At 41.6% G+C, this 23,894-nt stretch overlaps 1 protein-coding gene and 1 long non-coding RNA gene across 3 annotated transcripts in view; one reads left to right on the top strand and one right to left on the bottom strand.

Annotated features, from left to right (window-relative positions):
* The window catches only part of cacnb4 (calcium channel, voltage-dependent, beta 4 subunit), an 80,508-nt gene that overhangs the window by 50,531 nt on the left and 6,083 nt on the right, over positions 1–23,894 (top strand). For both annotated transcript variants that reach the window (XM_012970187.3, NM_001142151.1), the window contains 10 exon segments: positions 890–1,012; positions 4,029–4,159; positions 5,245–5,321; positions 7,353–7,372; positions 7,472–7,552; positions 10,735–10,793; positions 12,739–12,848; positions 17,639–17,790; positions 18,921–19,016; positions 20,971–21,156. In XM_012970187.3, coding sequence (XP_012825641.1) covers positions 890–1,012; positions 4,029–4,159; positions 5,245–5,321; positions 7,353–7,372; positions 7,472–7,552; positions 10,735–10,793; positions 12,739–12,848; positions 17,639–17,790; positions 18,921–19,016; positions 20,971–21,156 — 1,035 coding nt within the window.
* Positions 5,114–23,894, bottom strand: part of LOC116407524 — a 32,654-nt gene continuing 13,873 nt past the window's right edge. The window contains exons 2-3 of the long non-coding RNA XR_004220388.1: positions 10,291–10,450; positions 5,114–5,451 (exon numbers count right to left, since the gene is read on the bottom strand). This is a non-coding gene — a long non-coding RNA (uncharacterized LOC116407524). The remainder of the gene's footprint in view (positions 5,452–10,290; positions 10,451–23,894) is intronic.

A 23,894-nucleotide genomic window follows, 5' to 3' on the forward strand; every position in this document is an offset into this window, starting at 1 on the left:
TGGCCCAACATTTATTCCTATCTCCCACATCTGACTGTATTTTATCATTTAGAGCAAAAGTCCTGAATTTTTATTGGTTTGATATCTGCACCACTATCTGTCGCATCAGCAAAACCTCAGCATCGGTCTTTTGTATTCAGCGGAACGTGATGAAAATACATCACTCATTATCTGCGGAAAGTGAATATATTTTATATAGAGATATGGGGCTGCCTAGGAAAGAATTTTCAAAAGTGCAGAGAAAGTGAATATTATATATAAATTCCTATTGTATGTTCCTTTAAAGGGGGCGGAACCCTTCCCTGGCAGCGCTCCAAAGTAGGCAGCTTAAAAGGGTTGTTCACCTTTAATTTAATGACATAGATATTGATATTCTGGGGCAATTTGCAATTGGTTTGCGTTATATTGATTGAGGTTTTTCAGTAATGTAGCTTTTTGCTCAGCAGCTCTCCAGTTTAAAAATTTCAGCCGGTTGCTAGGGTCTTGTTTATCTTAGCAACCAGGCAGAAGTTTGAATGAAAGACTGGAATATGAAGGAATAAAAAGTACAATAATAAAATTGTATGCTCATAGAGCAATAGATTTTCGGCAGGAAATAATTCAAAAACTATACAATATAAATAATAAAGACCAATTGCAAAGTTGCTAGAAATGGGACATACTGTAATATACTAGAAGTTAACTTAAAGGTGAACCACCGCTTTAGTTGCAGATGCCAAAAGAGTTCTCCCAGTAGAATCTGCTAACACTAGTTTCAGGGAAGGCCTATGTCCCCTTTAATCATTATAAAGCAGTATTTGCCATATTACCGCTGGTCCCATATAAGGTTTATAGGGTGTCAGACAGGAGACAGCTGCTGGGTATTTATGGCGGGTCTGTGTGCCTTTAGACAAAGCCGGTGGCATTCGCTGTGAGGACGAACGTGAGCTACTGCGGAGCACTGGATGAAGATGTCCCCGTGCCGGGCACTGCCATATCTTTCGATGCCAAGGACTTTTTACACATTAAGGAGGTAAATATAGGGTGAAGGCCTCTGGCCACTGGCAAATAAAATATCGGCGGCAAGACCGCAGCTTGTTAAAGCTAAAAGGGAAACTGACTGGCTGCCAGCGCTTGGGAGGAATTAGCTGATTAACCATTTCCATAGTAGGCGGCACCATGCTCGGTTCTGCTGAATCCTTCTGTGCAGGAGAGGGAATGGTTAAATCCGCACCCTCATAGGTACATTCTTTTTTTTCATCTGCACAACTCGGCTTTTCTAGAATTTATTTATTTTGCTTTATTATAATGTTCAGCCTGACATAGCAATTAAGGGAATATATGGAGTTTCGATTGGTTATAGTTTATTTATAGGTTACAGTCAAAGGGAAATAGAACGATACTGTACTATTGCATAAAGCGCTGGCATGTAATGCTATCGCTTGAATTAATAGGGGGGACGCTGAGCTTTAAATTAAGCACCCTGGTCATTGTTCTTCATGTTTTATCTGCTGTGCTTTTTGCCTTTCTGTTCTGCCCCTCTGCAAAGTCATATCTAAAATGCAACTTGGTAACTGGGGCCAGTGATTTAGACCCTGATATCATACGGGTATTAAGTCTGAAATGTTATTATTGTTGGCTTCTTCATTCTGGCATAAAGAAAAATGCTCAATAAGATCAGTTTGTCTATTATTCACAATGGAATGTAAATTTGTGGGCAAAGCCTGCACTGGCATAACTATAGAGGAGGCAGATCCTACAGGGAGGATAGGGGGGCATAGACTGGGGGGTCTGCTTCATCTATGGTAAGTTGCTAAGTTTAGGTAAATTTAGGGAGTTAATACAGGGGTAGGGGAGATAGCTCTCAGTACAAGTGAGGGAATACAGGGGTAGGGGGGATAGCTCTCAGTACAAGTGAGGGAATACAGGGGTATGGGAGATAGCTCTCAGTACAAGTGAGGGAATACAGGGGTATGGGAGATAGCTCTCAGTACAAGTGAGGGAATACAGGGGTAGGGGGGATAGCTCTCAGTACAAGTGAGGGAATACAGGGGTAGGGGGATAGCTCTCAGTACAAGTGAGGGAATACAGGGGTAGGGGGATAGCTCTCAGTACAAGTGAGGGAATACAGGGGTAGGGGGGATAGCTCTCAGTACAAGTGAGGGAATACAAGGGTAGGGGGGATAGCTCTCAGTACAAGTGAGGGAATACAGGGGTAGGGGGATAGCTCTCAGTACAAGTGAGGGAATACAGGGGTAGGGGGGATAGCTCTCAGTACAAGTGAGGGAATACAGGGGTAGGGGAGATAGCTCTCAGTACAAGTGAGGGAATACAGGGGTAGGGGAGATAGCTCTCAGTACAAGTGAGGGAATACAGGGGTAGGGGAGATAGCTCTCAGTACAAGTGAGGGAATACAGGGGTATGGGAGATAGCTCTCAGTACAAGTGAGGGAATACAGGGGTATGGGAGATAGCTCTCAGTACAAGTGAGGGAATACAGGGGTATGGGAGATAGCTCTCAGTACAAGTGAGGGAATACAGGGGTAGGGGAGATAGCTCTCAGTACAAGTGAGGGAATACAGGGGTAGGGGGGATAGCTCTCAGTACAAGTGAGGGAATACAGGGGTATGGGAGATAGCTCTCAGTACAAGTGAGGGAATACAGGGGTAGGGGAGATAGCTCTCAGTACAAGTGAGGGAATACAGGGGTATGGGAGATAGCTCTCAGTACAAGTGAGGGAATACAGGGGTAGGGGAGATAGCTCTCAGTACAAGTGAGGGAATACAGGGGTAGGGGGGATAGCTCTCAGTACAAGTGAGGGAATACAGGGGTATGGGAGATAGCTCTCAGTACAAGTGAGGGAATACAGGGGTAGGGGAGATAGCTCTCAGTACAAGTGAGGGAATACAGGGGTAGGGGAGATAGCTCTCAGTACAAGTGAGGGAATACAGGGGTATGGGGGATAGCTCTCAGTACAAGTGAGGGAATACAGGGGTAGGGGGGATAGCTCTCAGTACAAGTGAGGGAATACAGGGGTAGGGGGGATAGCTCTCAGTACAAGTGAGGGAATACAGGGGTATGGGAGATAGCTCTCAGTACAAGTGAGGGAATACAGGGGTAGGGGAGATAGCTCTCAGTACAAGTGAGGGAATACAGGGGTAGGGGAGATAGCTCTCAGTACAAGTGAGGGAATACAGGGGTATGGGGGATAGCTCTCAGTACAAGTGAGGGAATACAGGGGTAGGGGGGATAGCTCTCAGTACAAGTGAGGGAATACAGGGGTAGGGGAGATAGCTCTCAGTACAAGTGAGGGAATACAGGGTTATGGGAGATAGCTCTTAATACAAGTTGATCCAGGGACTGGTCCGATTGCCCTCTGCGGCAAATTAGAGAGGCTTCAAAAGGGGTTTTTGCCTTCCTCTGGATCAACTGGCAGTTAGGCAGGTTATATTAGGCATTATGGTTGAATGTGATGGACATATCCTAACATATGTCCTAACATATACCTAACTTACTATGTTACTATGTGCCAGACCCCTCCAAAGATTTTGCAGACTAATTACACTACAGGGCCCATTAAACAATGGAACTATGGGGGGGCAAAATTGCTCCCCTTATGACCCATACATGGAGCATTTGCACCTGTTCCATTGGCAGCTACATACTATGCTCTGTCCCTTGTGCCAGATTAAAATCAGTTGCCAGGCAGAGAATGTAGTTTACTGGGGTACAAGGGAAGCCAGTACTGAATACCTGCCTTTGGCGGCACCCTCTGGTACCCCTACCTTGTGCATCCTGAATGCCATGTAGGGTGGGGACAAACCATACCCATGTGGCATCAGTACTTTATGCAGAGCTGTCAGGCACTTCCAACTCTGCATACATAGGTGGACACAGGTCTTTGTGCTCTGTTTTGGAATTTTAAAACATTTGCTCCTTTTCCCCATAATGGTAAATGTGCCCGATACTGTTTGTCCCTAATATCCCTTGAATGGATCCAAGTGCTCATTATAGAGCAACTACCTATAAATGCGCCTTCCCTCATTGCAGAAATACAACAACGACTGGTGGATAGGAAGGCTGGTGAAGGAAGGCTGTGAGATTGGGTTCATCCCAAGCCCCCAGAGACTGGACTACATCAGGGTTCAGCAGGAGCAGAAGAGAGGACGAACACATGGAGGGTAAATCCCAAGATTCATTTCTACAATAGTAAATTGGCTGCTATGGATAGAAAATAGGCAACGCTTTGTCATATTTTCTTTATAAAGGTGAAAAAAGCTTTTCTCCTAGTTCCAAACACGATATATTTCTTATCTCCAGTTCATCCAATGGCTCAGGTAGATAAATAGAGAAGCCTGAATGGTTCCTAAGATGTGACCTATATAAGGAATATGTATCTTGTATAATTTTCCTATTTATAAATCCCAGTTGGCATTCTGCATTGCACCTTTTAATTGGCAGATCCCATGTTCTCTCTTTATATTCAGCTGAATGATATGAGAAAACAGGTGCAACGGGATTGTTTCTTTATTTACATATGTACATTTAAAATTCAGTTCGGTATTCTGACGAATCCTTTACAAAGGATCCATGGTTTGGCCGAATCCGGAAATAGTGGATTCAGTGTATCCCTATATTGGACCAACTGCTAAACCCAGCTTCTCCTGCCAGCGCTTCATAATACAGGTATGGGACCCATTATCCAGAATGCTCGGGACCTGGGGTTTTCCGGATAAGGGATCTTTCCGTAATTTGGATCTCCATACCTTAAGTCTGCTAAAAAAATTATTTAAACAGTAATTAAACCCAATAGGATTGTTCTGCCCCCAATAAGGGGTAATTATATCTTAGTTGGGATCAAGTACAGGTACTGTTTTATTATTACAGAGAAAAGGGAATCATTTAACCATTAAATAAACCCAATAGGGCTGTTCTGCCCCCAATAAGGGGTAATTATATCTTAGTTGGGATCAAGTACAGGTACTGTTTTATTATTACAGAGAAAAAGGAAACCATTTTTAATAATGTGAATTATTTGATTTATATGGAGTCTATGGGAGATGGCCTTTCTGTAATTCGGAACTTTCTGGATAATGGGTTTCTGGATAAGGGGTCCGATACCTGTAATAATAAATCATTTTCTTCTTTTGATTTTTCATAATATTTGTAGCTCTGAAATTGCTTTCTTGTTTAAATGTCTTTTTTTTATTGTGCCTTGGAGCTTTAAGGTTTTCTGCTATAACTGTATTCATTTTTTTTCCTACAGTAAATCAAGTGGAAATTCCTCTTCCAGTCTTGGGGAGATGGTATCCGGTACATTCCGAGCAACCCCTCCATCTGCCGGTGAGCGCACACAGAGTGTATAATTATGTGCTCAGAGCCGGGCACTGTATGGCCCATGTGTTGTCCATCTGATCACAGTGGGATGGATTTAGCTCGTGCCTTCCCTCCGACCATTTGTCTTTATTTCAACCTTGAAAGAAATGTAAGAATGACACATTATCAAGCAATGGGGACAGCGCAGGAGCTGAATCTGCACCCCCTTGCACTGTAGGGGTTACCCTTAAGGGGACACTGTTGATGTAAATGGGCTTGCTGATAATCTGTAGGGATGGGTTAATGACATAGGTAGGCCGATTCTGGATACATTTGGGCAGAAAAGGGGTAGGATGGAGCTGGAGTTTTGGCCGATCAGGGTTTACGTGGGCAGGCCAGGATCAGAATGAGAGGGCATTACACATTTTCAGGTAATTACAATGCAAGTAAATTTGTAATACTGGCCCAACCTTGACTCTCGTTTTACTTCTTGTTTTACTGAATAAGTTAAAAAACATTAAGTGATAACCATCTCTTGGTAGCCACCCCCAACTGAGAGCCAGGGCCAGATTAACTTTCAAGCACACATACCCCTACCACCAGGGAACCAGGGGCCTAACATGGCATTCGCCATCTTCACTCCATTCACCAAGAGGTTTGGGGATTTGGGAATCCTGTTTATGTCAAACATGGCGAGGAGATCTAAGGGGGCCATACACAGACCAACCTTCAGGTTATCCAACTGCTCACCCTATAGACATCAAGTTTGTAGCAATGTAAAAATGTTTTTATGAAGCCCAGTAACTTCTAGTTAATGGAATACTGTCATGGAAAAACTTGTTTTTTTCAAAACACATCAGTTAATAGAGTTTCTCCAGCAGAATCCTGCATTGTAATCTGTTTTTCAAAAACAGATTATTCTATATTCAACTTTGAAATTTCACATGGGGCTAGCCATTTTCTTCATTTCCCAGTGTGCCACAGCCATGTGAGCTGTGCTCTGATAAACTTCAGTCACACTTTACTGCTGCGCTGCAAGTTGGAGTGATATCCCCCCTCCCCCCCAGCAGCTGATCAGCAGAACAATGGGAAGGGAGCAAGATAGCAGCTCCCAGTAGGTATCAGAATAGCACTCAATAGTAAGAAATCCAAGTCCGGCTTGGGACTCCTCCAGTTACATGGGAGTAGGAGAAACAATAGGTTAGCTGAAAGCAGTTCTAATGTGTAGCGCTGGCTGAAAGCTCAGACTCAGGCACAATGCACTGAGATGGCGCCTACACACCAATATTACAGCTACAAATACATTTGTTGGTTCAAGAATAAAAATTTAAATGGTAGAGAGAATTATTTGCTATGTAAACAGTGTAATTTAGAAATAAAAAGTATCCCATAAAAATCATGACCGTATCCCTTCAAGCCACTGATGGAACTTCAAGACGACTTCTGACATCACTTAGGATAATGATGCCATCACTAAGGATATATATTAGGGGCTATTCTTGGCTTTTATATTATAGAGTTTGTTAGTGCAGCCCCTTGGGAGAAAACAAGTCCCTGGATAAGATAGGTGGGATTTCCTGGCAGAACAGATGCTTTAAAGGCCGCGTTTAATGGCTGAGAATATCCCGCCATGTAATTCCCAAGTAAATCAGGGTGCCGAGTGATGTGCTGGCTGCACGCTGACACGTCTGTGATGTGAGCGAAAGGAGTTATCTTCAGAAAGCTGTCAGCGTGCATAACAAGCCTAGAAGTTCTCTTCTAATATTAGACAGGGGGAAAACTCAGCCAGGAAAGCAAGTGCTAAATGGCAGCGCTGATTCAGAAATAATTCTATACAATAGAATATGTCCTAAGTATTGATATCTGCACCCCCCCTGCATTAGTGAGCACTTCCCTATACACCTCTCACCACTTACGTTATTTAATGGCAAGCTCCCTGGCCCAAGCGTGCATAGTCAAAGGTTACGCCAATGGTTTCCGCATACAACGCCCCATATACCATTTTAGTGGTGCCTTTCCCAGTCAATAGCTCTAACTCTGTTTCTTTCTCTTCCCTAGCCAAACAGAAGCAGAAAGTGGTAAGTCATTTGCTCACTATATACAGATTTATATGTAATAATTCTCCCCATGCTGCTTTGGCTACAGATGTATAATGGGCTTTACTGTCTTGTTTCCAGACTGAACTCGTTCCGCCTTATGATGTAGTGCCATCCATGCGGCCTGTCGTGTTAGTGGGCCCATCTCTGAAAGGTTACGAGGTACGAGATGTCATCTATAAAACTCCATGAGCAATAAATACAGGACTGGCTTTAGTTGTGGCAAGGCTCAGAGCAATATAGATTTTTTGGGGGGTGATGTATAAAATAGGGCATAACTTATGGGCACCAAAGGGCTGCAGGTTGGGTAATGATGATACAAAGTGTAACTGTTGCCATCTTGCCCTTCTTTAACCATCTTGCCCTTCTGTACCTCCTATACCCTGTTCTTCTTACCTGCATCTAATCCTCTGTAGAACTTTAGTAATTATACAGAGCCAAAAAATAAATGTAATCATTAATATAACAACCAGGGGTTTAAAGAATTAAAGCCTAAAAATTTGTCTAGAAATGCTGATTTTATATAGTAAACTTACATTGACAGCCCAGAGGTTCAGCAGCCCTATAAGAGTAATGATCCAGGCCTTCAAAGCTGTCCCCTGCAGCTCCCCATCTTGGCTCTTGTTAGGCCGTCTTGGGAGTGTCAGTGGCACTGCACGTGCTCAGTGTGCTCTGGGCTGCTGTTAAGGTGCTAGGCTTAGGGTTAGGGCTGTATTTAGGTCTGGCGCTGCCCCCTAAAGCTGGAACCCTAGGTACAGGTCCTCAGTACTTAAAAGTACTATAAAAATACAGCCCTGCGTAGGGGTCAGGTAAACCCCCCACACTTTAACAGAAGAGAAGATACATCTGTCATAGAAGCTGATGCTTTAAGGCCAATAACTGAGAAATAATCGAACTGCCATGTAATGTATATCTGAATTAAGTACTAAAATGCTTAGTATTATGAATCTTATATGATATATATATATATATATATATAGTGTATTGTGAGTCAATCCCTCCGGTAACTGTCAGCAGCCTGGAGCATGTCAGCAGAAAACAAGATGGGGATCTACTGAGGGGGGGGGATGTTCAGGGGAAGAGATCTTTATTCCAAAAGGGTTGTGGTGGCCCTGGGCTGGCACAGAAGCCCTATACATCAGCATAAGCCTTTCTAGAACAATTCCATTGGTCTTTAGTTCTCCTTTAATTTGCAACTGTCTGTGGGATAAAACAGTAACAGTGTGCGCATAGGCAGACTATTTGCAAGCGAAGGACAATTAAATCACTTTAACATGACCCATCATTTCTTCTAAGAAAGCTCTGGCCACCTGAGAGAGATCCACATCAGGAATAATAGATGCTGAAAGCTGTCAAAAAATTCTAAGCCTTCTATTTATCTCTGAACCAATGAAACTGACAGCTTCACCTTCCCACTGATAGAGAGGAGTGAACACAGCGAGAAATTTCTATGATATTTTCCTACCTGGGAAGTGTTAGGATTTGAATGTGACGTGTGTCAGTGTCTGGGCCAAATTGGGTTACACTCTCCATAACTCTCCATTTATAAGGTGTTACTTGTTACCTAAAGGGGAAATAGGCACCCGTGTTCGGCATATAGGGCTTGTACTGAAATTTGATCTTTGATCTGGCCATAATTATTTTTTTAATATTTTTCTATACAAGTTATGATGGTTTATTGTTACCAATACCACCCCCCTCTAGTGTATTTTTAATATGAGTTAAAGAGTAGAGCATTGTTTCCTAACTGCTGTCTCAAGCTTACAGTTAAGGAGGAGTTTAATTGTCAAGGGGGATCTTATTAAATAACTTTTCCACCTATCACAATTGCATTGAAAGACCATGAAGGTGGGATCAAGTGTAATCTTAATGTATACTGTAACATACTATTAGATAGACCATATTACACACACTATAGATAAACTTTAAATGTAGACAATAAACAGAATCCACTTCAAACACTAAGGGGCTGATTTACTAATCCACGAATCCGAATCCCGAATGGGAAAAAATCTGATTGGAAACGAATTTTCTCGTCACCGATTTTTTCGTCACCGTCGCGACTTTTTCGTGAATTGTCGCGACTTTTTCGTAGACGTTACGACTTGCGCTAATTGTCGCGACTTTTTCATAGCCATTACTAATTTTGTGAATTGTCGCGACTTTTTCATAGCCATTATGACTTTCGTGAATTGTTGCCACTTTTTCCTAGCCATTACGACTTTCGCGAATTGTCGTGACTTTTTCGTATTGAGCGCTCGAAAAAGTCGTGACAATTCGCGAAAAAGTCGCAAAATACCGATCATTACGAAAAAAACGCATTCGGATGCTTTTTGGACGTTCGTGGATTAGTAAATGTGCCCCTATGCCCCCATATGTAATAAAGTTTGCCCAGGTGCAGTAACTGATAGCAACCAATAAGATTTTTGCTTTTAAACAGGTGACCAGTAAATTCTACCTTCTGATTGGATGTTAAGGTTTACTACTCCTGGGCAAACTTAGTGCCTTTTATTGCATAACCCCCAAAGTCATATTTTTGGGTTTATATCATATATTTTTCAAAGTGAATTCAAATGAGGGGTATGATTTTTTTTTAAAGTAAATATATAAATAGTGACCTTTCCTCACATCCTAGGTCTCCTGTATTGGAAGATCTAGGTCTGAGCAGATAGCGCCATGCTTATATATTTATTTTGTGGGTAAAGGTGCCCATACATGGGTAGTTATTGCTTACCAGTTCAGACTTTCCTGACCAAATGGGAGCCCACTGCTCCTTATATAGGAACACAATGATCATCTTTCCCACTCAGTGGGGGTCATTTATATAATTCACCAGTGGGTTTCATATTGCTTGTTCTATTAGACCAAGTGGGTTTGGGTAACATATTTCAGCCAAATACCTTATTTTATAATGCAGATGTTTGCCTTGTCGAGTAGAGCATGATGCTTGTGATTATCAGCTGAGAAGAATTCTACATTAACACCAGATATTAGTTTCCCCCAATATTGGTCTTTTCTGCTGGGAAGGATGGGATGGCATTTGCTCCCTCTATATCAGGCCTGGAATATCAAGAGAGAGTTGTGCTTAATCTTCACATTCAGACTTGAACACCTAAGGGAAAGAAAAAACACCTGCCAGAATATATTTGTGGGTGTTAATTGGTTCTTTGCAGCATTATGGAAAAGCAGAAACCAGAGTAGCAACCCTTTGTGTGTCGGAGAAGTGTGAGGCGGTTTATAATGACGATGAGGGGCTCTTAAACCACAAATTTTCTTTTCTCATCTTTTCCTTTTCTCTTCTTTCCTGTCCTTCTTGATATTCACATCTACTTTCTTCTGGGAAGGTAACTGACATGATGCAGAAAGCCCTGTTTGACTTCCTGAAGCACAGGTTTGATGGGAGGTGAGGAATAAAAATTATTTATGTTCTGGCCTTGTCATCATGTTATCTAGAATAGTGGTCCCAACCAGTGGCTTGGGAGCAACATTTTGTTCACTAACCCCATGGATGTTGCTCCCAGTGGTCTCAAACCAGGTGCTTATTTTTTCATTCTTGGCTTGGACGCAAGTTTTGGTTGCATACAAACATCTGTACTGCCAAACAGAGCCTCCTGTAGGCTGCCAGGCCACATAGGGGGCTACTAAATAATAACCAATCAGAGCCCTAAGTTGGTACCCCCAGATACATATTTCATTCTTGTGTTGCTCCCCAACTGTTTTTACATTTGAATGACGCTCACAGGTAAAGGTTGGAGACCCCCAATCTAGAACATTGGGCTAAAAAGGGCTGTGTGGAAGCTGGACGTGTTTCCTTTTGTCTATGAATGACAGCAAATCTCATCATTCTTGACACTTGATTTACTAACACAACATTCTATTTAGGACTGTGATCTGACCACTTTTATCATCATTCTCCTTGAATTTGATGCATGAAGTGAGTCAGTAAAGTCATATTAAGTATTTGTTCTACACTCTGCCCACTTACCCATCCTTCTCTTAGTGTATAAAATGAGATAATGGAATTAGCAAAATCCAAAGAGATATGAGTAAAACCCTATAAATGGTACTTGTTATTGCCTCACCCTTTTCCCAGAATTCTATATGAACTGGTAAATCTATCATATTGTATATGGAATAGATCATTAACAAGTACTTGTTGCACTTACTCGTCATTTTATTTGACCAAAAAGGCAAACCTCAGGGTACGAGGAAGGACAGTATGGCCCACTCTCACTGCAGGGCTGATGAATGTACAATGAAGTCCTTTATTATTCACTGGACAGGCTAGATTCATTCTTATAGACAGCAAATAGATCTGTCAAAAACACCTTAATGGGATCGTATATGTAATGAAAGCTTAAGTCATACCATTTGCTATATGTATGGTCACCTTGTGACAAGAAGGATGTCTAGAGATCATGCCAATTCAGAGGACCAGAAAAGGGTTTGTAACTTTGTTGAAGTAAAACCAATACAGAATACAAATGAGCCTCTCATGCAAGGGTAGCCTAAAGCTGGCCATGCACAGTCCAACACTGGCTACCAACTGGGCCACTTCTGAGTCTGAAGTTTGCTCCCTTACTGGCCCAGGCCAAAATTATGGCCTTCCTGATCTATATCTGATAGAACCCATTTGTATATTACTTGGGAATATTGGATCATCTTGGGTGGATGCCTCATCAAGCCATGGATGGGCACTTTTCTCTTTTTTTTCTGCAACAACCTCTTGTGATCTGTTGGCCCAGAGGCCACTTAATTATTTCAGCTTAATTTGGCCCATGACTTCTGTGGCCTGTGAACTTGAAGGATTTACAAACATGAAAAACCGCAGTAGTAAACCCTTGTAGGACCTTGCAGTAGGACCTCCTAAGGTAGCACAAACTCAGAAATGGTACTTGAGTTTATCTTCTCTCCTTGTTTCTATTTAAAGCCATTGTTTGGCTAACAGCCTCTACAAATTCTCTAAAAATTGCCAGTTTCGATTGGTTGAAGATTAGTTTTTGAGATAGCAGTTATTTGATGGCTGTAAAAAAAGAGACAGCATATGTCCCACCTAACACAATCAGTGTTTTCAATAGCTGTAAATTATTGAGACTTGGTACATTATCATTTGAGATTAGGAAAGGTTGAACTTGATGGACTCTGGTCTTTTTTCAACCCTATGTAACTATGTAACAGGGACACCCATGGGCTCATATCTAAAGGCAAAATGACCGATGCTCTCAGGGCCAACTCCTTGTCCCTTCACCAATGCTTTCTTTTGCCTAGGATTGAAGGTGTGCTGTGGAATTGAAGGTGTTTATTCTCAGAAATGGTATAATTTGTTCCTTTTCTTTTTTCTTTCTAAGGATATCAATAACTAGAGTGACGGCTGATATTTCTCTCGCTAAGAGGTCGGTGTTAAATAACCCCAGCAAGAAGATGATAATTGAACGTTCAAACACTAGATCTAGTTTGGGTAAGATTTTTTTTAATTTTCAGCCCACTGTAGCCACTCAGTGGAAACAAACAGCAGGTTTTAAATTCAATATATTAGTGATCCAAAACTGCAAATATTTTGAAAACAAAAAAGATTTACAGAAATTGCAAGAAATTGCAATTGAAAGGAATTTGTTTTCCTTTCATGTGTTAATGTTGGATTATTCTGCCTGAATGGCAATAATAACGTCCTTTTGATACAGTTGTGCTGTGTGACCAGTTTGGGAATATTTTAGATAAATGTTTCAAAGAGAAAAAAGTGGTTTTGTCCATTGTTCACATCATTCCTGAAGCAGGTTATTGTGCTTTGCAACCATTGACAGCTGAGGAACGTTTCTAAGAGGGGAATGACACAAATTCCTTCCATTTCCGCTCTGGCTGTGACACTGGTGTCAGGCTGAGTTAGCATACAGGCTAATGCCACTGACTTACTTACACACCGGCATGTATATTGCTGAGACTGGCAAGCTTGCACTAGGGGGAAGCAGGGATCTGACACAAAATCAATTCCACTCTTTGGCTGCTTCAGGCAGTACCGGCAGGGCCAGAAGAGGAGGTTCCTGGCAATACAGAAACACATGGGCACATATCTGATATGGGGGAAGAATTAGACATGTACACCCTTTGGCCCCCAGCATGAATGGGTGCAGACAAGTGGCCCATTTAATGCAAGAGGATCCTCCAGTAAGAATCCTGCCTACTTAATGTGCACTCAGCACCCTGTTCTTATTTCATGTGATCATTAATGAAGGCATTTTTCTAGCACCTACATAGTTACACAGTTACATAGTTACATAGGGTTGAAAAAATACCAGAGTCCATCAAGTTCAACCCATCCAAGTAAACCCAGCACACACAACCTATACTTACCAATCTATACACTCACATACATAAACTATAAATACAACCACTAATACTAACTGTAGATATTAGTATCACAATAGCCTTGGGTATTCTGCTTGTTCAAGAACTCATCCAGGCCCCTCTTATAGGCATTAACAGAATCTGCCATTACCCCATCACTAGGAAGGGCATTCCCCAACCTCACTGCCCTCACCGTGAGGAACCCCCTACGCTGCTTCAAATGGAAGCTCCGTTCCTCTAATCTAAAGGGGGGGCCTCTGGTGCGTTGATCGTTTTTATGGGAGAAAAAAGAACCCCCCCCCCCCCCATCTGCCTATAATCCCCTCTAATGTACTTGTAGAGAGTAATCATGTCCCCTGGCAAGCGCCTCTTTTCCAGAGAAAACAACCCCAACCCTGACAGTCTAACCTCATAGTTTAACCCTTCCACCCCCTTTACCAGTTTAGTTGCAGTCTCTGCACTCTCTCCAGCTCATTAATATCCTTCATAAGGACTGGAGCCCAAAAATGCCCCCCATACTCAAGGTGAGGCCTTACCAGGGACCTATAAAGAGGTAAAATGATGTTCTCTTCCCTTGAGTCAATGCCCTTTTTTATACAAGACACCAGTTTATTTTCTTTAGTAGCCATAGAATGACATTGGCAGAAATTAGACAATTTATAATTTTGGTATTACCGGCCCTCCTGTGTAATACCAAAATTACAGCCCTAACCCCCTATGTAAGATAACACCAAGATGGGTGAGATGGTACTGGAAGGCAGGATCTCATTGGAGGATCTTTCGTCTGGAGTTAGGTTTATCCCATGCTTTCAGAGCTGCAAAATGCAAAGGCAAAGTGTTATGGAAGGGCTTTGACCTCTGTAAATGGGATATAAAGTCAAATTCCTAAAGGGGTTGTGCACCTTTTAATATGATGTAGACATTGATATTCTGAGGCAATTTGCAATTGGTTTTTATTAGTTAATTTTTGTGGTTTTTTCCTGTCATTTAACTTTTTGTTCAGCAGCTCTCCAGTTTGGAATTTCAGTAGCTCTCTGGTTGCTAGGGTCTTGTTTACCTTAGTAACCAGGAAGTGGGTTGAATGAAAAACTGGAATATGAATAAGAGAGGGGCTGAATGGTAATAAAAAGTAACAATATTAATACGTTTGTAAGAGCACAGAGTAATAGTGTTTGGCTGTCGGGGTCAGTGACCCCCATTTGAAAGCTGGGAAAGTGTAGAAGTCTGGTACAGAGCAGTCCTATGCTTTTTCACATCAGGGCGGCCACTGTGATCAGAGCTCATTTCAGGGGAATAGCATAGGATGCAGAATACACAAGGCTTCCAATTAAAGCACGGTAGAGAATTATTAATGGGTTTATATTGCAAATGTATTTCATTTGGTCTAAAAAGGGATTTTGATTTTTGACTACACATCCGCTTTAAGTTCATGGTATGCAACCAACTAATTAGCTGCCTACATATAATTCTTGTCCGGCTTCTGTACACAAAAAAAAGTATTCCATTCCTTTCTAGGGGCTGCATTTGATCTTCCTATTGATAATACTCACCCAGATTTAAGGTTTGGGAATGGAGCCCCCCCCCCCCAATTCCATGCGTGCGTTAACGATGCCAGCAGTTTAACAATTATCTGTTAAAACACCAATAAAGTTTGGTGTAATGAGCTGAAAGAACTCACATTTCCGTGATGAATCTTCAGTTGTGACTTTTCTCACTTTATTTTTAAACCCCCTAGTATCCTGTGTATAGTGGAGGTATATGTAGATAGCATTGAGGGGGGGGGAAAGTGATAATTAGATAAGAACTATTGGTAACATGCTTTGTGTGAGGCTGTTAATTAGATGCTATGCAAAGCACCTTCAAACACACATATATATAGTATATATTTTAATATATTGTGCATGTATACACATCAAGGACAGCCAACCTCTTGCCCTCAGCTGCTGCCCTGGACACTTGGCCTTGCACCCTAACTCCACTCATAAGGGGAGCATAGCTTAGAAAAATTCACCCACTTTCTGTTCATTCCTATGGGATTTTTATGTATTTAACAATGGGTGAAGGTTAGAGTTCACCATTTGATAAATACCCTTCTCAAACTCCCATAGGAATGAATAGAAAGTGGGTGAATTTTTCTAATGTGAACTCTAATTTCACATTTTTTTATGCTGGAAAGTTGCTTAGATGACTTCCTTCAGCAACATACCACAAGGGGGACCTTCCACTTTAAAGGGGGGTTTGAACCTGAGGTTTTTGGGCATAATTGGAGCCCTGAGCGCTGCAATGAGCTAAGTGGTGGATTAAAGTTACTTGAGGTCCCAGGGGGTACTCAGCCCATAGGTCCAATGTCTATCTCTTAAGATTAGAAACATCTTCAATTTTTTGCTATTGGCTTCCTGACCATCTGGATCAAACCAGGAGCCAGAGCCATTTGCAGGACTGTGGAGAGTATGGGCCTGTAGAGTTCTGGGTTGGCCAGTAACCTGATACATGCCAAGCGTCATCTTCCTGCTGCTTTTCTGATGGTTGAGGACCCATGTATAAGGCCCCATTACCAAGAACCAAGGGTGTCAGGCAATATGTTCTCCCCTTAAACACTGCAGCAGGTAAAATTCTCCATACACCCCTATAGAAATGGCCACCAGGGTGTTCTGTTGCAGCCCATTCCTTGAGTTAAAGATCATGTTTACGTTATAGGACGCAGCAAAATCATTAGTGGGCTGCACTAGATCGCTATCACACAAGGCACTACATTAGGAAATGCCACAGGTCGCCTCCTGCTGGCATAAACAGGAAAAGCTACTTTAAGCCTGTTAACAATTATGGGTCAGGGGCTACTCACGTTGCTTCCCATTGCTGTAATGGAAATTCTGTCATCTATTTAGCTTTCCATATGCATCGAATCATCCACCTCTATAAATATTTATTTTTAAGATATATACCTGAAAGCTGCCATATTGGTTTTTTCTACTGCTTTCATTTTTGAAACTCTACATACACAAGAGTAGCAACAGTGCCTCTAGTGGTTATGGATACATTTTGCTGTCTAAACAGATCTATTTAAAGGAATACTGACATGGGAAAACATGTTAACCATCAGTTAATAGAGCTTCTCCAGCAGAATCCTGCATTGTAATCTGTTTTTCAAAAACACAAACAGATTTTTTTATATTTAATTTGGAAATTTCACATGGGACTAGCCATATTCTTCATTTCCCAGGGTGCCACACCATGTGACCTGTGCTCTGATAAACTTCAGTCACACTTTACTGCTGCGCTGCAAGTTGGAGTGATATCCCCCCCCTCTTCCCCAGCAGCCGATCAGCAGAACAATGGGAAGGGAGCAAGATAGCAGCTCCCAGTAGGTATCAGAATAGCACTCAATAGTAAGAGATCCAAGTCCGGCTTGGGACTCCTCCAGTTACATGGGAGTAGGAGAAACAATAGGTTAGCCGAAAGCGGTTCTAATGTGTAGCGCTGGCTCCTTCTGAGGCTCAGACTCAGGCACAATGCACACACCAATATTACAGCTACAAATACATTTGTTGGTTCAAGAATAAAACGTTAAATGGCAGAGGGAATTATTTGCTATGTAAACAGTGTCATTGAGAAATAAAAACAATACCATAAAAATCATGACAGTATCCCTTTACTATAAGGAAGTGCTAGCAGGAGCCCTTTAGACGTATAGTGGATTTGCAGTGAACTACAAAAGAGATGTAAGAGCATAAGCGCTGCTTAGTCAGCCTAGCCCAGTGTATTTTGGAGTAATGTGCTAACATTGTGCTAAGTGCAGGCAAAATAAATAGAATACATTATCGGAGCACAGTTTTATTTGCTTACTTCACACCTGACTGGGTTGTATTTATTATTACGGTAACAGATATTCCCTTGATTTATCCCCAGCTGAAGTGCAGAGCGAAATCGAAAGAATTTTTGAATTGGCCCGATCTTTACAGCTGGTTATTTTAGACGCAGATACCATTAATCATCCGGCACAACTAATCAAGACATCGTTAGCACCGATTATTGTTCATGTCAAAGTTTCATCTCCAAAGGTAACTATTGCGGTGTTAGTGGCATTGTAAAAAGAAAAAACTTGTTTTTATGTCTTCTTTTTTAGGTAGTTTAAGTTATACATATATACCGTATGTGGAATATATCACAGGCAACCAAATGTCCAATTGGCAATTTTACATCAAGTTTGTTTTGCTCGCTTTGTTTTTTGAACTTGCACAAAGTTTACTGCAGGAGGAAATGAATGAGCACTGAGATTTATTCTAGACACAATTTAGGGTAATGGCCCACAGGGAGATTAGAAATCTTGGCTACCGTAGGCAACTAATCTCCATGAATTGCCTTCCCACCAGCAATAAATTCAATTGCCGGTGGCAACGTCGGACTGGGGGGGAAGGGTGCCCCGGGGGCCCCGCACCCTCTAAGGTACCTCCGCCGAGTGCCCTTTACCCCTTCCAACATCCTCCCCTGAATGCACGTATGTGAAACGCATCAGGGGAGAATATCGGTGGCCAGTGGAAGCTGTAGCAGGGTCGGGTCTGGGCCGCTGGGGCCCACCAGGTATTTTTCCGGCCCAGTCCGACCCTCGCCGGTGGGAAGGAATACGATTTGCTTCATTTTCTGAAGTAGCGCCTCCTGCAGACGATTCACTTTATTGTGGGTGGAAAGGCATTTCAGGCAGATTAGTTGCCCGCTGTAGCCATCATTAGTCACGGGCATCTAATCTCCCTGTAGGTTAACACCCACAGGCTACAGTAGACATCAGTTGCTCCCCATTATATTTAAAGGGAGATCAACAGTATAATGTCCAGTTTGCACGATAGCTGCTAGAAAATATGCTCAACTTTTTTTAGCCAACAGTCAACAGGGCCAAAAGTCCCTCCCTTTGCCTGTTGCTCTTATATACAGCACTGTGTTGTGTAAACCCCTTTTTTGCACTTTGCACCTTACCCTACACCCCTATGGCATGACAGGCAAGATAGACATGTCAACACAGAGGATGCAATTAGCATCATTATGACAGCATTCATAAACAAGCCCCACAGACATTAGCCTCTAACTCAATCTAATTTTCACCATGGCTATATAATTGCTTGTAGTTCCAAACATAATTATAATAATAGGGTGAAAAATCAAAATGGTGGCATGCAACAGTTGATCTATTTTTTAGGTTTTACAACGGCTCATCAAATCCAGAGGCAAATCCCAAAGTAAACACCTAAATGTTCAATTAGTTGCTGCGGATAAGCTTGCTCAGTGCCCTCCAGTAAGTACCATCTATCTATCTATATTCTATCTATCATCTATCTGTTTGTCTTCCTTTTTTGTCTTTCTTTCTTTTTCTTTCTCAATATCAGTATTTCAATATCAGTCTTTTATCTGCAATGATTCTCTACTTCCATTTTCATTTAACTTCTAGTGTGATGTAGACATTCATATCCTATCCTAACACTATTGGTGATTGATTTTCATTCTTTATTTTTTGCGGTGTTTAAATCATGTAGCTTTTAGTTTAGAAGCTCTCCAGTGTGAAATTTCAGCAGCTATATGGTTGCTATCTGGCAGCTCTCTGGTCTTGTTTACCTTAGCAACCAGGCAGTGGTTTTGAATGAGAGACTGCAATATGAATTGGAAAGGCCTGAATAAAAAGAGAAGCAATGCACAACAATAATGTTAAAATTGTAGCCTAACAGATAGCACAGTTGTACTATTAACTCTTGGGGTCGGAAGACTCAAAGGCAATGCACACAAAGGCAGGTTTATCCATTTATCCATAGCAGGTGTTGAATGAGCAGGATATTAATACAGGTATCGGACCCCTTATCCGGAAACCCGTTATCCATAAAGCTCCGATTACGGAAAGCCTGTCTCCCATAGACTCCATTTTAATCAAATAATTCAGAATTTTTAAACTGATTCCCTTTTTCTCTATAGTAATAAAACAGCACCTTGTACTTGATCCCAACTAAGATATAATTACCCCTTATTGGGGCAGAACAGTCCTATTGGGTTTATTTCATGGTTAAATGATTCCCTTTTCTCTGTAATAATAAAACAGTACCTGTACTTGATCCCAACTAAGATATAATTACCCCTTATTGGGGCAGAACAGCCCTATTGGGTTTATTTAATGGTTAAATGATTCCCTTTTCTCTGTAATAATAAAACAGTACCTGTACTTGATCCCAACTAAGATATAATTACCCCTTATTGGGGGCAGAACAGCCCTATTGGGTTTATTTAATGGTTAAATGATTCCCTTTTCTCTGTAATAATAAAACAGTACCTGTACTTGATCCCAACTAAAGTATAAATAATCCTTATTGGATGCAAAACAATCCTATTGGGTTTAATTAATGTTTTATTGATTTTTTAATAGACTTAAGGTATGGAGATCCAAATTACGGAAAGACCCCTTATCCAGAATACCCTTGGTCCCGAGCATTCTGGATCATGGGTCCCATACCTGTATATATGTTACTTAGTAAAGGGGCCTCACCCATATGCTTGATCACAGGGCATAGTACCAAACATTCTAAAACCTGCTAGCATGAAGCTTTAGGGGCCTCAAAATGTGAATTTAGAGCTTAATACGTAAACACATTCCTATAGGATTTGTAGAAGTGTATTTATCAATGGGTGAAAGTAAGAGTTTACCAGTTAATAAAAAAAAGCTTCTTAAAATCCCATAGGAATGAATAGAACGTGGGTGAGTTTCTATGTATTAACCTCTAAACTCGCATTTTGTTAAATCTGCCCCTTATTGTACATCAGCCCTGCCGTAGTAAAGATAAATGCTTCTGAATTGGCCCTTTTAAGCCCTATATCTGAGCTTGGCTGGCCTTCCTCCTTGTATTAGTGATTCTGTATATACTCAGTGTTTTAGGTTCTAATAGGGCATGTGATCAGCATGCAGTGTGACTGCAAAAAAACTCCCCAAAAAGCAGATGGTACCACTATTAATACTCGCCATCTGTTTCAAATTCAAATGCAGCCTTTAAGGAGAAGACAGCTTTTATGAGAAGGTGGAAAAGATTAGGTACTATGGGAAATACCAGTCCTAAACAGTTTAATTATATGGAACTTTGCTGTTCTCCTTCCCAATTTACACAGTGAAGTAGTTTAGAGGTAGAAGATGTGAATTTATTCCTTGAACATGTTTAAATGGCACCGTTTTTGTCACCATAAGGGTTTTATTTTGGATTTTCTTCCCCAACCAGGAAATGTTTGATGTCATTTTGGATGAGAATCAGTTAGAAGATGCATGTGAACATTTGGCAGAGTATCTAGAAGCCTATTGGAGGGCGACTCACACCACAAGCACCACGCCCATGACTCCTCTTCTAGGAAGAAATCTGGGATCAACAGCACTTACATCCTACCCAACAGCTATCTCTGGTTTACAGGTAGAATGGGCAGCCAACATATCTGAAGATTTATAGTCATGCAAAATGTCTCATCTTACATCAAAGCCACCCACAAGGCGCCTGGGATGGGACAATGGTGTTGGGAACAGTAAAAGAAACTTTAGCAGAATTTTGGTTTTTGGCAGGTGTAATGTTAAGAAGAGTTAGGATATCCTGTGAGGCTTTGGTTTAGGTGTGAGACTTAAGTGACTTAGGTTTGAGACTTAGAGACATGACACACAGGGAGATTAGTCGCGCCGCAACAAATCTCCACTGTTGCGGGCAACTAATCTCCCTGCAATGCCATCCCACCGGCTAGAATGTAAATTGCTGCATACACGGCGCTGCAATTTGCCGAAGTTGCTTTGAGAAGAAACTTTGGCAACTTCGGGAAATCGCTGCGCCGCGTATGCCATCCCACCAGCGATTTACATTCTAGCCAGTGGGATGGCATTGCAGGAAGATTAGTCGCCCACGACAACAGAGATTTCTCGCGGCGCGACTAATCTCCCTGTGTGTCACGGCCCTTAAGTCACAAGAGTTGAGTTGAGGTTGTGTAAAGAAACATTTGAATATACGGTTGAGGTGGTGCTTAAAAACAGGAGTTAATCGGGTTCTGGAGGGAGCAAAATTACAGAACGTTAAGGCCTAGAATAAAGTATTATATTATCCGTTATTGAAGATGATGAAGATGCTCAGCTGGAAGTGGTGAGATGATGGAAACAGAGCCAGTAGATCTGTTTCTGTTTCACTTACATAGTTACATAGGGTTGAAAAAAGACCAGTGTCCATCAAGTTCAACCCATCCAAGTAAACCCAGCACACCTAACCCACACCTATACACTCACATACATAAACTATAAATACAACCACTAGTACTAACTGTAGATATTAGTATCACAATAGCCTTGGATATTCTGATTGATCAAGAACTCATCCAGGCCCCTCTTAAAGGCATTAACAGAATCTGCCATTACCACATCACTAGGAAGGGCATTCCCCAACCTCACTGCCCTCACCGTGAAAAACCACCTACGCTGCTTCAAATGGAAGCTCCTTTCCTCTAATCTAAAGGGGGGGCCTCTGGTGCGTTGATTGTTTTTATGGGAAAAAAGAACATCCCCCATCTGCCTATAATCCCCTCTAATGTACTTGTACAGAGTAATCATGTCCCCTCGCAAGCGCCTCTTTTCCGGAGAAAACAACCCCAACCTCGACAGTCTCACCTCATAGTTTAAATCTTCCATCCCCTTTACCAGTTTAGTTGCACGTCTCTGCACTCTCTCCAGCTCATTAATATCCTTCTTAAAGGAACAGTAACACCAAAAAAGAAAAGTAACTAAAATATAATGTGCTGCTGCCCTGCACTGGTAAAAGTTGTGTGTTTACTTCAGAAAGTCTACTATAATTTATATAAATAAGCTGCTATGTAGCCATGGAGGCAGCCATTCAAAGGAGAAAAGGCACAGGCACATAGCAGATAACAAATAAAACACTATTGTATTCTACAGAACTTATCTGTTATCTGCTATGTAACCTGTGCCATTTCTCCTTTTTTCCAGCTTGAATGGCTGCCCCCATGGCTACACAGCAGCTTATTATATAAATTATAGTAGTGTTACTGTAGCAAACACACCAGTTTTACCAGTGCAGGGCAACAGTGCATTATATTTTTATTACTTTAAAGCTCTTTCATTTTTTGGTGTTACTGTTCCTTTAAGGACTGGAGCCCAAAACTGCACTGCATACTCAAGGTGAGGCCTTACCAGGGACCTATAAAGGGGCAAAATTATGTTCTCATCCCTTGAGTCAATGCCCTTTTTTATACAAGACAGCACTTTATTTGCTTTAGTAGCCACAGAATGACACTGCCTGGCATTAGACAACTTGTTATCAACAAAAACCCCTAGATCCTTCTCCATTAAGGAAACCCCCAACACACTACCATTCAGTAGATAGTTTGCGTTTATATTATTTCTACCGAAGTGCATAACTTTGCACTTATCAACATTGAACCTCATTTTCCAGTTTGCTGCCCAGTTATCTAATTTTGTCAAATCGCTCTGCAAAGCGGCAGCATCCTGCATGGAACTTATAGTTTTGCACAATTTAGTGTCATCAGCAAAAATAGAAACAGTACTGTCTATGCCCACCTCCAGGTCATTAATAAACAAGTTAAAAAGCAAAGGCCCAAGGACTGACCCCTGCGGTACTCCACTAACCACACTGGTCCAATTAGAAAATGTTCCATTTACAACCACTCTTTGTACTCTATCCTTCAGCCAGTTCTCTATCCAATTACTTAGAATAAAAGAATAGCAGGTTATCAAGAGGTGTGGGTGATTAGCTGGGCAAATGTTTCAGAATGGATGAAGGGTATTAGTAAGAACAAATGAACTTTGGACCTTTTGGGTAGCAGCTCATTGTTGAGTTCTTTAGGGTGAGTAGAAGCTTGGAAGCACCAGGTGAAACTCAAGGTTGATGAGGTGCATGGTGGGCATAAAACATAGCACTTTGTCTCTTTTTTGAGCCTTGCAACTTCCCCTATTATAACAAGTATCTGCTTCCTTGGCACAACATGCTTAACCAGGCCTCCCAGGAGGTATCAGTCATGCTGAATTTGGGGTCAGTGCAGTCCCTCAGCAGGCTGAAGTATATGTGAGTGACAGACCCAGCACTCTGGAAAGTGTATCAGAAGGAGCAGTTAAATCCTATAAAGGGATGGGTTATAGTTAAAA

The sequence above is a fragment of the Xenopus tropicalis genome, chromosome 9 (genome assembly GCF_000004195.4).
Source record: "Xenopus tropicalis strain Nigerian chromosome 9, UCB_Xtro_10.0, whole genome shotgun sequence".
NCBI classification, from domain to species: Eukaryota; Metazoa; Chordata; class Amphibia; order Anura; family Pipidae; genus Xenopus; species Xenopus tropicalis.